The 14,424-nt window shown below is 33.4% G+C and overlaps 1 protein-coding gene across 3 annotated transcripts in view; it reads left to right on the top strand.

The window, feature by feature from the left end:
• The window catches only part of CNTLN (centlein), a 196,365-nt gene that overhangs the window by 58,902 nt on the left and 123,039 nt on the right, over window positions 1–14,424 (top strand). For all 3 annotated transcript variants that reach the window (XM_074570561.1, XM_074570562.1, XM_074570563.1), the window contains one exon: window positions 9,203–9,388. In XM_074570561.1, the coding sequence (XP_074426662.1) occupies window positions 9,203–9,388 (186 nt within the window). The remainder of the gene's footprint in view (window positions 1–9,202; window positions 9,389–14,424) is intronic.

The raw sequence follows: 14,424 nt of genomic DNA on the forward strand, positions 1-14,424 counted from the left end.
TCCGAAGAAAAATAGTTAATTGGCAAGCATATCAATTTCTTTATGTAATTTTGTTAGCTATGTTTTTCTTCTTCTTCCTCTGCTAGAGCTTTCAATTACTAAGTTCTCCGATTTGTTTTTGATAATTTAGAAGAATAAATTCCTTTCACTTGTAAATAATGTATTTTTGTGAATCTCAATCAGTTTTACTGGTTTAAGATGCAAAAACCTGCTCTATCAAAATTAACTGGAAAAATTGTTGCTGTAATAGCTTTTTAAAGGGATAACTAATTCAAAATTTTATAACTATATTTACATATACAGAACAGATTCATATTATAGGAAAAACTGTAACAATGAAGAGCTGTCACATGTGCAGTACACAGAACTTCTCCTTTCGAGTATAACAAATAGTTTCAATGTGTTTTTCAGTTTATAAGAAATACAGAAGATATGTTTCCTTCCTTTTTAGAAACCTTGAGAAGGAAGAAGACCAGGAATAAGTTGTATTTACAGCTTTGACATACCTTTTACCAGTCTTGGAGCTGTTTTCTTAAATTGTGTACCTGCTTTTTCAAAAAACAGGTGTTTCCTTTTGTCGTCTTACTTAGATCATGCAGTTTGTGATAAAATTGTGAAGCTAGGTCAAGGTCAAGCCAGAATCAGTACTGGGTTTCTGAAGATGTGTTTGGTTAACATTTTATGGTACATAGTGCCCAGCACATTCTTATGTACCTAACTCTGCACAAGTTTATCATTCACTGTAGTGACAGTAGAGTCTTTTATTCACTACCGTAGTAGTCCAGTTAAGCTACAGGTAGATTTCCATCAAAGTTGTTCAGAACATGTACAAGGCAGGGGGAGTTCAACCTAACCTAAGACAAAGTAAATGATAGATTTATTTTTTTTTAAATACAGAATGTAGGTATCAGGAGTTGCTATTTCTTTCATTTTTCGTTCTCTAGTCAATGCTTCTGTAGGTGTTAAATGGATCCTTTGAGTCACTCAAAAAAAAAAAATAAAAGGCACAAGTGAAGATAATATGAACTCTCTTCATCGATATTTATAATACCGTATTCTTCCAGACTAGTTCTGTAACATATGAAAGAAAATAAAACTGTGTTGTTGTGAGACTGTTTTAAAGCATGACAAAACTCTTTATAAAGGTGACTTTACCTTGCATAATAGTGTTTTTTGCAGTACTACTTCAATTTGGGAAAGATCTGTCCTATGAAAAATAATTTTGCCATTTTAAGTTGGCAAATATTTACATATTATAGAAAATTGGTGGGTATACTTATATAGCTATAGGGACAAGCTGCTTCTGAACTGGGCTTAGCTCAAAATTCATGATTGCTTCAAATAGCCGGTTCACAGTTCTTGGTCTGTCCTAACAGGACTTAAGACTTTTGTTTAGCTGACTATAGAACAAGAACAAGAATACTGAGGTTTTGAAGATAAGCCCTTTTTTTTTCATAGCTGCGAAGTACTTCAACTCACAGATGACCGTAAAATTTACTGTTTTGGAGGTGTTGAATTCAATATTTTTCCAACATGGAGAAGTAAGGTTTGCCTCTTAAAGCAGCAAAAGCCAACTCCATTATTCTGAAAAAATAATATTGTGGAACTGATAAGCTGTCTTTTTTTAAAGTATCAAAATATCTGATGCACCTGGAAAAAATATGTTATTTTTGTTTTTTATACAAATAGGTAAAAAAAAAGGTATATATTTAAAAAAAAGGAAAAATAAAATTTAAGTTCCTTAAGTCAGCATGGAATAGATGTAGTAATTTTTGTGGCAAATTTACTTGAGAGAACTTCAGAGGGGAAGAGGAGTTCCTTTATCATGACAATCCTGTTTTGTACTTCTGATCAGAGGAACTCTATAAAATAAGCCAACTGTAGTTGCTTCAAAGTAACAAGTTCCAAATCACAAGATATGCAGTCCTACTGAAGTCACAGCAGGCCTTTAGAAAATTCAGCATTTGTAAAAATAATGCAAATGCCTATTTTTCCCTTGAATAAGAAAGGAAAACTATTGCAGACAAATGTGTGTTCTGTTTGTCTTCCATGCATTAATAATATGCAGGCTGCAACAGCTAGATAAGGATGTGTCAGCTATTCCATAAACATTCACAAAGGAATATTTTCCAACTTCTCTGAATGGCATTGAGCCTATCACTGTGTACGTCCTATGATATATTGTCCCTTACAGGAAGATCAATGACCTCTCTGGCAGTGGTCAGATAGGCAGTATATGCTATAGCTCAGACAATGTGGTTGGCTCACATATTTCAAGTTCATCTTAACAGTCTACCATTTAGGAAGAACTTCTCCCTGTGCTGATGTTAATGTGTAGTATGAAACAGTAGACTGAATAGAAAAAAACATTTCTGCTAAACCAGATCAAGGTCATGAGCTTGCACTGGATTATGTGTAAATCCATTGAGGACCACAGATTCTCTTCCAAGTCTAGCTGTAGTGGGCAGCATATACATGTGAAGATCTGTAATCTGTTTTATCAAGTTGTGTTGACTTGACATACTGCTACCTTTTTTTTTCTTTAAATACAAATTTTATGGGTGCTGTGTTCTACAATAACTCCTTTATGTTAGAGCATTTGTGGAAACAAATTAATATCTATTTCATATTACAGCTGTAGTTCTCATTCTCAAGGATAGGGAATATTTTTCTAAAATGTATAGCATCTGTTTTAGTGGTCCCAAACACTCTGGGGACTTCATTCCTGTGCTGGATTTAATGAGACTCAATAGATTTGTCCTCACCAACAATTTCAAGGTGGAGAGACTTCAATCAATACTAGGGATAATAAGACAAGTTGAGATTCTGAACTCCTGAGCCAGCTTATCACAGTTTTCTGAAATATACAATTTAGGGCCTTTGTTTTTATAATGCAGTACTTTCCCTTGATCTGATGTGGCCTTTAGGTTCCTTGTTAATCATACTGATTAAAAATCTCTTGGTGGAAGACCCCTTTAGTGAAGTGGAAATACCCTTATTTGTCATTAAATAGGAAATTGTAATTTGTTTCCTGGAACCCAGTTCTCAAATACAGAATACTGTGGATAGAGCTACAGTACCTGTCTTTGATGAAGAAAAGCATTACTCAGTAGTTACGTTTTTGGCATAATTAGAAAACACAGTAAGAGTTTTCAATTGTGAGGCATTCCAGAAGTCTGCATCAAGTGCACCAGAAAGTAGATAAAAATAGGATAGTGTCAGATGCATTTTTGTATGTTATGGTTAATTTTGTGCCTGCATTTGCCTTTGATAATCCTTCTCCTGGTGTCAGTTTGTGGAGGTAGTTTGCCTTCCTTCAAGTCTGAGAAATTGTAATCACAATGTCAAGTTACTGGCTTTTTACTATGTTTTAGCACTGACAGTCTTTTTTTTTCAACTGCAACAACCTTTAAGCATTGTTACAAATCACCTACATGTATTTCTTTTTATGTTACACAAACTCACAAAATGAAAACTAAAACCATATAGATGTGTAAATGATAGTGACAATGCAGGTTCTCCCTCAAATTGGAATAAAAACCATAAGTTCTTTCACACATGCTAAGAGCTGAGAGAAACTAACTGTCCAGTCAAATATGCGGAAGCCCACCCCCCAGTAATAAGTGAATCATCATTTTTGTAGTCCACTTCATCTGTGAAAGCTGTGAGAAACTCAGATCTTTAACAAAGATTATCTCACACTTTAGTTCAATTTCCGATACTGTTTTCTGTTGTTGGGAAGTGTGTTAATTAAGTTAGTCTATTTATTTCTTGTATACCAAATACCAGTACAGTTGGTCACACACTAGCAAGTAGGTTTTTGGCATCAGATGTGCCCATAGGCTGAAGTTGAAGAAATCATGGATGGCTCTGGTTCTCTCAGAGTGATGTTAAACTCTGCACTCACAGGCGATGATTTTCATGCATGAAAACCCCTGTACTGTTATTCTTAGTATGCTATAGTTCCTGTATGTAACGGTGTAGATTGGTACTTGAAAAATGCTTAAGTATTTGGAATAAGGAAAGTAAATAGTCTATAATTCTAAGTCTGCTACTAATGTTTGCAAACCTTTTTCTTAATGTTTCTGGCAAGCATAATGTGTTTTTTTAGAATATGAGAGCTGTAGATGAAAGAAATTATGTAAACTGTGCAAGAGTGCAAGTTAAGAGCAAGAGCAGTTGTACATCAAGAAAGGAAGAAAAATCTTATGATTAAGCTTACTTACATATGTTTGTGAGTAATGCCAGTTTTGATCTGAGTTAGAATCATAAGATTTAAATGTATCTGAATTTTGAGTATAATCAGATAATCTGCATTAACTAGGATTGGTGTTCTTCACAAGCCTGCTGAGCGCTCTCTGATGGTATGCTATATAGAGAGAAGAAATCTAAATAGGGTTTGGTTGCTTTTCACAGAGAAGTTGTTGCTGATAAACATGGTCTTTCTGAGCGAAATGTGTCAAAATTTTTATATATCCAAAAAAGCAATCCACAAGCCCCACCATTAGGTGGCCATATCAACACAAGGAGTTGCACAAAACTGGTAAGTTGGATGAATACATTGGAAGGAAGGCTATGTTGCGGGTGGGGGAATCAATCAGGAAACCGTAAATACTGGATTCATTACAGTAAATAGACTCATCAGTTTGAATTTTTGCATTAACAACTCTTATCAGAAAGACAGACATGCCCTTTTCTTTTATGTTCTCTTCTGTTATTTTTTAGAAGGTATATTACTAAAGTTATCCATTTTACATGGTTTCCAAAACAACCATGGTATTTGCAATTATATGGTACCATAAAGTTGAGGAAAGCACATTTTCTCTTTTAGCTTATACTAGTGACTGTTGCTTGCATGTTGTCTCATGTTACTTGCATCCATTCTGTTCTTTCTTTTGTTTTTCTTCTTAACCTCTCCCTTGCGGCTTACATTTTTATCTTGTATCATAGGTAAGCTTCATGGTCTCTTGTCTTAAAAAAATCACTCCAGCTTTGCTTTTCCATTTTAAAACTAAACACCATGAATGCGCTGTACATAATCTGTCTGGAGTGCCTCTTCAGTTTCATCCTAGAGCTTCTCCAGCTGATTTCTGCCCTTGTTCTTTTCAGATTTTCATAAACAGCATGATCTTTTAACATGGATTTCTGCGACGGTGCTGTAATAGTTTCCCTTATAGTTTTATTGTGTCTTACTTTAGACTTTTTTTCATTAGTGTCATTACTATATGTTCAATGTTATTGTATGTTCAGGTTCATTTACTCAGCTCTCTGTAATACACTGTTTTTTAGGGTGTGAGCATTTAGATAAACGTTTAATGCAAGAGAATATTTGTTTCACACACAGTGTATATCGTTGGCTACTGTTGAATTTTAATGGATGGATATACCTTAGTGTTAGTTACTCTCAGGAGTATACTTTTGAAGGAAATCTCCCGGATGTCCCCACTTTTTGTACTTTAGTTGATATCGTAGAAAACTCTATGACAGCATTAACTAAATGGCCTTTGCATCACGGAACTGGGAACTATTCTGGAACTGGAAACTATTCTGGAACTGGAAAATGTGTTCCAGCTGTTAATTAGCATTCAGTACACAGGAGCAGTCTAAACCTCATTTAAAATAAATCCTGCACACTTGTATAATGTTAGTGTTGGTCATTTGTGTCAACTGTTTCATTCTGCAGTTTTTTTCCAGTTGCACTATGATTCTGGCTAAGATAAAATACAATAGATAGCATGGGTTAATTGTTTAGTTTTACCAGGTTTTGTTGAAATTCCTCAGCTTTTCTTGGTCTGACCTAACTTAATTTTGCCATCACATATATTTCATATATGTCAGTATTTTACTTCACCCCACCATTATCAGGCTGTTAAATATTTTCTACCACATATGAGCAGGCATTAGAGTCACATATTTTGGTTCTCCGGGAAGTCCTAGCTTTGGTCTGGCATTTTTAGCTTACTTGATGACATTAAGCACACCTACTGTTCTAATGAATTTTTCTGTTTTAAGTAACTCTTCAAAGATCTAGCAAAAGTGTTTTCTGGTAAAATCAGTTAAATCAATATAGGAAATTGGTAGGGTAGCTGAGACATATGGGATACTTTTTTTCTTGTAATTCAGCTAAGTTACTCTGCCTTCCTGACTGATAAATAATGCTCTTGTGTCATATAGACTAAATTTATTACAGTGTACTGATTTCAGATACTTTTAATCTTTTTTTATTTGTTTTTAAGTACCTTCACCTGTAACGGTGTATGTTGCCTATCAGAGAAAGGACAGCTCTAAGGCATTAGACATTCTCAAAATACAGTCAATGGAAGAGCTTTTGCAGAGTACAGTCTGCGTTGCTGACTGTTGCCTTTTTTTACCAATACCGAATTTCATAAAATGTATAAGGAATGATTTTAAATATTTGGCTTTTTCTTTTTACCTTGGAAACATAAATATTTCTTATATCTCTTCTTGGGGATTAAACAATTTCCTGGATAAATCTCGTGTTTATTGTCATTCATGTAAAGTATAACCACTCACTTATGTGCAGTCAAGACTTCACAATTCTTTTCTGTGATGCTTGCTAGTTCTGAGATAAATAATTTGCAATAATTTTGTCTTTCTTTTGAATTTTCTACTCAGTGTTCCATCTCTAGTCCTCTGATCTCCATTTTACATCTTGTCATTCTACACCTGACTTTCTGCATCTTTATTAATGGTAGATCTGTTTCACTGTGTTGTGCAATTCTGTATGTTCTGGAATGTCCTTACTACAGTGTGACTAAATGTGGTGCCTCTTCTAAAACAGGGTCAAAAGTAAGCAGAACTGCCACAAATAATCCAATATAAACATTAAGTATGTATTTGATCCACAAAACAGTGCATGGCCACGAATGAAATTTGGAAGCTGTGGACAGTAGATAGAACCATTTCTTTTCATACAGATAATTTTCATTTTGAAATTTCCTGATGTTAAATACCCGTAAATGAGAAAGAATGAGTCCTATAAACTAGTACACTGACGGTGTTGAAAAAAAGTATATAAACCTCAGTGTAAAAAGATGAATGATGTGAATGTGGTTTTTTGCATATGGCTTTTATCTAGTCTTACACTTGAAATATATGTGTTTTGTTGTTGCTGTTTTCAAAACAGGAAAGGTTGGAAAAGTTTATGCAAGTAAAAAGACATGCTATTTGTCTTGTCCTGACAAATGCTGACTACCAAAAATACCCATTAGTTACATTAGGGGATGTGGCTGCCAGCTAGAAAAAACCATCATGTTTTTGATGTTCTCCATTCATCTTACTAGGATGTTACCTTTCAGATACTATAATTACAACCACTTAAGTGCTGCTAGTCATAAAACCAGTAAATTGTCATACCAGTATAATCTAGCTAATGAGCTTATGTAGTTATAGCTGGAAGTTACTGTGTCTTGATGTTCCATTCGTTTGGAAGGACATTATCTAAAAATGCATGTTTTTGATAAATGAACTGTTTATTTTCCTGTGAGATACCTACTGATTTCCATAAGAAATTGGCTAATCTTGCATTTCTAGAGATGATGTAAGCTTTCTTAAATATATAAGAAAGATTCAATAGGCACAGAAATATCTATGCAGAAGTTTAATTTTTAAGACTCGGAGTCATTTGAAATCAGTCTATCTGGACTTTGAATTAATTGTGCCTGAGAGACATGATCTCTGATCTGCTTTGGAAATAAGCAAGAAGTAATTTACTTTGTCCTGTGTGGATTTTGAGAGCCCATGGGAGAAGAAAATGATAGGAAGAAGGAAAGGAAGGGAGATTATTGTTTGCAAATTTCTCACACTGTGTTAGGTAGACAATTTCCAAATCTAAAAGTTGTGATTGTTTTTCAGAGCTTTTAGCTTCTAAGGAATGTAAGCAGATGAAAGGGAGAAAGAAACGTGTGATTTAATTAAAGCTGACAAAGAATAAAACGAAGGGTAAAATAATGTTTTTACAGGTAAAATTACTTGTGTCAGTTCCTTGTACTTATAAACATTATTGATAGATTTGGAAATTCTGATTTTAATACTTAATTAGTTTCTTGTGGGTGGAATGGCAGAAATGGATTTTCCAAAGAAAACTGTCAGCTGTGGAAGTACATGCCTTCTACAGATTTTTTTATGGTAGAAGAAATAGTCAGAGGGAATATTGTATATTTTGAGAAAAAAAGGACAATCAAGGGAATGAAGGACTGAAATGGAGAGAGGAATGTATGCTTAGGTAGTGAAGCTGTGGAATCATGTATTTCCTTCAGAATCTGTACTGTTGTTTGTTCAACTACAGGTTTATTTTTCAAACTGTTTTTTATATTTTTCTAATAAAAAGCTGATTTTCTTTTAAACAGTTTTCAGATGTTTCTATTGAAAAAGAAGGGTAAAAATAGAGGGATGGGATGATTGTTAAGTTTTGCAAGTTTTGCAAGTTATTCATGCAAAATAAGTTCTTTTTGTCAGTTAGATGGTATGTACTGCTAGTTATTACTTAGGTGTAGTTCTAGAAATTCTTCATGTGTATGGAATCTCTTGTAAAGCGATTGCAGAATATATACAATATTCTGATTTCAGCAAGAACAGTTGAGCAACAGCCAGGGATAAGAACTTCTAATATCATCTCTGGGTTTTATAGTTAATGTCAAAAAATTTCCCACAGAATAATTATTTAAAGAACCATTTTACACTTCATACAATATGCAGTCGGCATTTGTGAATTCACTGTATTGCTATCCAAGCTATATTAAAAACGTTAATTTCATTCCCAGGACAGACATTTCAATTTTTTGCCTAATATTAATATGGGATTGTTTTTTTTCTTTTGTGTTTTCTGTATTTTATATAAAATATTGAAGAAGTAAAATAAATACCAATTTTCAGGTGTCTCTTTGTGGCATAAATGCTATAAAGAAGCAACTGAAACTGATAATATTCTAATATAAGTTCTGTTTTTCTGGAAAAACTTCTTTTAAACTTAAAGTTTCAGTGATTTTACAATCACTATTTTCAAATGTATGGTGCATGACAGGAGGCAGGAGGACAAGAAGTACAAAAGAATAGTTAAAAATAAGAGGGTGATCTTTGTGGATAAGTTACTTAAATTATACTTTCTCTCGTCCTGTGTTTATATGTCTGTCTACACTGAAGTTATTTTTAATGCTGTTATTTCTTTTTTCCCCTCTCATAGCTTTATAATGAATTGACTTCATGTTTTGAAACTGTTAAAACAAGTGAAATTCAACTGCAGCGAAACTGTGCCTTGCTTCAGGATCAGTTACTTGGAAAAGATGAGAAGATTTGTCAGTTACAAGAGGAACTTCAGCAGGCTCATGATGCTTTAAATCAGGATTCTTGCCCAAAATGTGAAGTACAAGTGAGTCCACTACTAGAATAATAAAAGTTGTTTCCTCCTGCTTTAAACTAAGCTTTTGTACCGGATTTTTTTAAAGGAAATTACAGGTTGTTCGTTCTTTTTTTTAACAAGAAAAACTGTGCAACTATGCTGCTGCAGTAATGTAACTATTTCTGCTGTTGCTAATAGAAGGTACTTCATAATTACATCTGTCCTGGGAAAAAATGTGATTAAAGTTATCAGTATTCAAGATGACTCTTAACTTATATTCTCTAACAAAGACACCAAAAATAAAAATAAAATCAAAGTGATTTTGTTCCTGTAAGCAAATTTCTAGAAGAAATTGTGAAGTTTCTGAATTTCCTCTGTGAAAGTGAAATTTATTGGTCCTGATTAGTTTAATTGTTCCTGACCATTCAACTAAACTTTAGATCATAGATCTAGAGAAAGCATTATGGTATGGAGAAATATTTGTGTAAAAATTTCTAAGCTTTAATGTGCCATTTGGAATTATTATAATAAGTTCATCACTCTAACAGGCCTCTAACTTTTCAAGTGTGCCAGATCTTACACGTATGGCCTTGACATTTTCCAAAGTCCAATTTATGACCTAAAGTGAGTTTGAAAGTCTTTGAAATTATCTACCCACAATGGTTTTGTAGACTCTCTTGCTTAGTTTCTTCCATAGATTTGTCAATGAGATGTAGTTATGTGTTTCAGTTTTACGAAAACTGAAACTCTTTCCCTTGATTAAGCAGAGAAGGGAAAATAGTTAAGGTTGTAATGCTCATTAAAAAGTAGATTTGTAATCAAGGATTCTGTTCATGAGTCCAAAGGAGTTTGAATATTAAAAAAATCACAGTGTTTTATTCCTCAAAACCAAAAAAATCACAGAATGCAGTATCTCCTGGTTGTGTTCATGGGGGTCATTCCAGAGTTAATGTTCCAACTTTATCCAGAGTATTACTTAAGTGTTTATCACAAGATTCTTAACCCATATTTTGTATGATTTTTACAGTTTCCCTTAATCTAATGATTCGATAATTTTCTTTCACAAATGACAAAACACATTGTTTTAAGTCTTTCTTGTGGAGTGTTGTCCTCCTGATACATTCTTGAACTTTTACTGAATCTTAGAAATAATTGGGTTTTTTCTTTTAGAAGATTTTGTAGGATTTTTTTAAACATTATAAATATAAAATTACTCTCAAGCTGTTTCTGTTCTGAACACAGCTTTGGATCATGGTTTTTCAATGTTCAGACTGTATTTCTGAGTACATCATTATGCTTTCATTATCTTGTATTGCTCTGAAGAGTTTTTGGCAGTTTATTTTGCCAGACTATGTTTTTTTTTTTTTCATAAAAGCTTTTATTGTATCTCTGAATTATATTTCCTGAGGTTAAGGAGGCCTTTGTTCTCTTTGTGAAGTGATGTTAGAATGCTTTCCTCCATGTACAACATCTGTATTGTCTAACCTGGATATTCTGTGACAGTTTATTATGCAGTTGCACCATATCCCATGGAGATGTGAAGTAAATATTTGTCATCGGCTTTTGTCTTTATTATTCTGAATAGCTTAGTAGTATTAGAAAACTTTGTTACTGCACTACCCTCCTGCCTATCTATAATTTTTGAACATGTGGGACACCGCAGGTGACTTTTTCCCTCTGAGTAAACTAAGCATTTATTGCTATTACTTATTTCTCATAATTAAAGCAAATCTTTAATGTAAGATTTTTACTCCCCTTAAAATACAACAGTTGGTTTTCTTTAAGAGCTCCTAATGTGGAGCTTTGCTGAAATCCATTTCAAATCCAAGCAGACTATTTCACTCGGATCAATTTTTTTTACTTCTTAAAAGAACTTGAGGAAATTTCTGACATTAAAAGTAACACTATTTTAGAAGCTACTGACAATCTACAGTTGGTGATTCAACTTTATACTTGATTTCCTTTGGATGTTTTAGATTAATCACATCCAGTGTGGGTGAATTGTTACTATTTCTTTTGTTGATTTATTCTGTGACTCCTTCTAGTGCTACCTGAACTTGAAGTACATCAAACAGTATGCTCCATGTAAATTAGGATCCAAATGTGAAGCTGTCCTAAATTACTTAATGGTGAACATGGGTCCAAATAGTTATTTGGAAGAGTATACTTGTCGTGATTATAGGTTTAGTCTGACCTTTTGCAGAAATATATCAGTTGAACATTATGTGATCTGTCACGAGCTCAGTCAAATACTTACCAATGCTAGTGGAGAAGACATGATAGGAAGCAAAAGCAGACAACTTCTGATAATGAATGTAATAGAGTAAGCTAAATGACATGTATGAACCTTTATTTTTCAGTATTTATTTTTCTGTAAATTAGCCTTAAACCTGTCTGTGATGGGACAAATGACTAGTGTTACTGAAGCAGCCTCAGGGAAGGGAATGTGTGTATGTATTGTCCAGGGTTGCTAGGCTTGTAGGAGAACCAAAGCGTTAAGCAGTGTGTGCTTGTGTGCTTAAAATGCTTAATATATTCTCTTAACTGGCATCCTTCCATTCTACTGTAGCATTTTGATGACAGCCAAATTTCCCATTACCAGCTTTACTATCTTGCAAAAATATTAGAAAGGTAATCATTATTGTGTGGTTACACAGCTGAGATTTCTGCAGGGGAAAAAAGTGATTACCTATCATTACTTCTATGACCTGTTAAATAACCAGAATCCTGGTTGTTTGTGCATTTCTGAAGTTAAATGTGATTGAGAGAACCTCCTTCTTTAGAACTCATTCTGCTGTCTCTTGACTACAACATCAGTAAAACAGGATGGATTTGGAATAGAGTCTTAATTAACAGGACATGAAAGCAAAGGAGGCATCCATTAGTTCTCCTGTCACCATTTTTTAAAACAATCCTTCCTAAAAAAAGAAGTTGGTTTAAATGACAATTGTATTTCTGCAGTAAAGTTCTGATTTCTTGAGCACGTTCAGATCTGTACTTTGCTGGAAGTCCATCCTATGGGACATGCTAACAGTCTGTTGACAGCACTAATGTATCTCCCTCAGACTTTGCCTAGCCAGGAAGATTATACATCAGTGTTGCATATATTAGCACATACTTTTTCCTGGATTTAAGCTTTTCTTGCTGTTGAAATTACATCGTAATCGGGCAAAAATAAGTTTTATTTTATTGGCTATATTAGAAAAAATGCCTCCGTTTTCTTTCATTAAGGGGACAGTATGACTTCTATAATGTTGGAATCTTATTCTAGTCAATATGGCACTTCTGTTGGTGAGGGCAAACTTTTGGTTGATTTTGACTATTCTGGTAATGTGTGTGATGAAGAATTTGGATCTGCTTTACAATAAATTTCTATTTACATTTTAGTATGTGTGCATTCAGCAGCTCTCACATACCTTTTCTCTGATCAGAGAAATTAAGCATCTCTGAATTTGGAAGTCTGTTTAGTTAGATCTATGATCATGCTGCACAGTAAAATAGCAGATAACAAAAACATTTTAAATAGTTTTCAAAACACAAGCCCATGGGATTTGATTAATTTCATCTCATGTAATTGCTGCTTTGGTTCTGTTTCATTATTGGTGTTCATTTTTAGCTTTGAGATGTATACCATACATTTAGTCATACTGTTAGTATACCATAACTATTACCCATGTGAATAGTAAATATTTAAGTATGTTTACTGAACAGAAGCAGTCATTTCTGTCTTGACTCCTACTTTTCATACATGTGCAGACATCAAAGACAGTATTAAGAGATGATACTTGATCAAAGAACAGTAATTAACAGACATTTAAATGGTTTTATTTGTAACTGCAGCATCTGACAGGTATGTGCATTCTACCTAATACAGAATTCAATCGCACTTTTATAATAGTATCTTCATTCCCCATTATGAAGTTTTTAAAAGGAGTCATAATAAAAGATGCTAGTAAAACAACGAAAGTAGGTATTGCACACAGATGTAACTTAAGATTATTAGGAAAAAAAATGGTGATTTGTAACTAAAATAAAAAACCGAGTTTAGAAAGATTTATATGAGAAATACATAAATATAATGTTTCAAGAAAAACTGCATCCGTTGTTGCCATGCAAAAATCCTTCAGGTCTTATTATCAGAGTGTGACTTGCTCGTTTTCTAACCTTAGTATTTTAGTGATTTCTGTTTATTAGGCTCATATAGTACAGTCTTTAAAATACTGATTTTCCTTGAAATATAAATGGTAAAAATTAGTTGGAAAGGGTAACTCTCATTTATTTTAGTGGTTCTATATTTTGTCCAGTATACTTAGTATTGCAATATGAATGTTTAAAGTCTGCTTTTGAGGCTTAATTTTCTGTTTGTTCTTAATCACACAGCATAACAAGAGGAAGATAACCTGTTCAAAGTGTGGTGCTGTAAATTTTATTTTATAGATTGGGATCATTTCAGTTACTGAAACTAATTCTTAAAAAAAATACTTTTTATATTACATTTATTTAGGCTTTATTTTAAGTTAGAAAACTTAGCCATTTAATTTATTTACATTAGATGTTTCTCAGTCTTGCGCCCCCTATGGGTCAAGGCTTGCCACAAATATCTTCCAGTTTTTAGAAATATTCAATTCATTAAAAAAGCATTAAAATTGATCACAAAGATCTCAAAATGTAATTTAATAAATTAACAAATACTGTAGTAAAAAGGTATTTGTATAGGACAAGATGACATGAAGTCATAGTAAACATTTAGAACTATGTAATACTGCAGCACATTGTTTGAGGAAGGCAAAAGACTACCACTGTTTGCTTCAAGGCTTAGGGCTTGAAGGAAGTAAAATGGAACTGAAATTGACCAATTTAGCAGCACAACTTACTGAGTAAATAATTAGTCTTTAATGGTGGAAAATATCAATAACATTTTTCAAATGGTTGTGTTCCCTTAAGCTGCAAACTGTTATGTGGAGATTATTGCCTTTATACTAAAGGCAGGTATCGATTGTAGCTTGTAAAGTTAAATTTGCTGCATATTTAAATGTGTTTGTAATAGAAAAGTACTGGTATTTTCT

This window comes from Larus michahellis, chromosome Z, assembly GCF_964199755.1.
Source record: "Larus michahellis chromosome Z, bLarMic1.1, whole genome shotgun sequence".
NCBI classification, from domain to species: Eukaryota; Metazoa; Chordata; class Aves; order Charadriiformes; family Laridae; genus Larus; species Larus michahellis.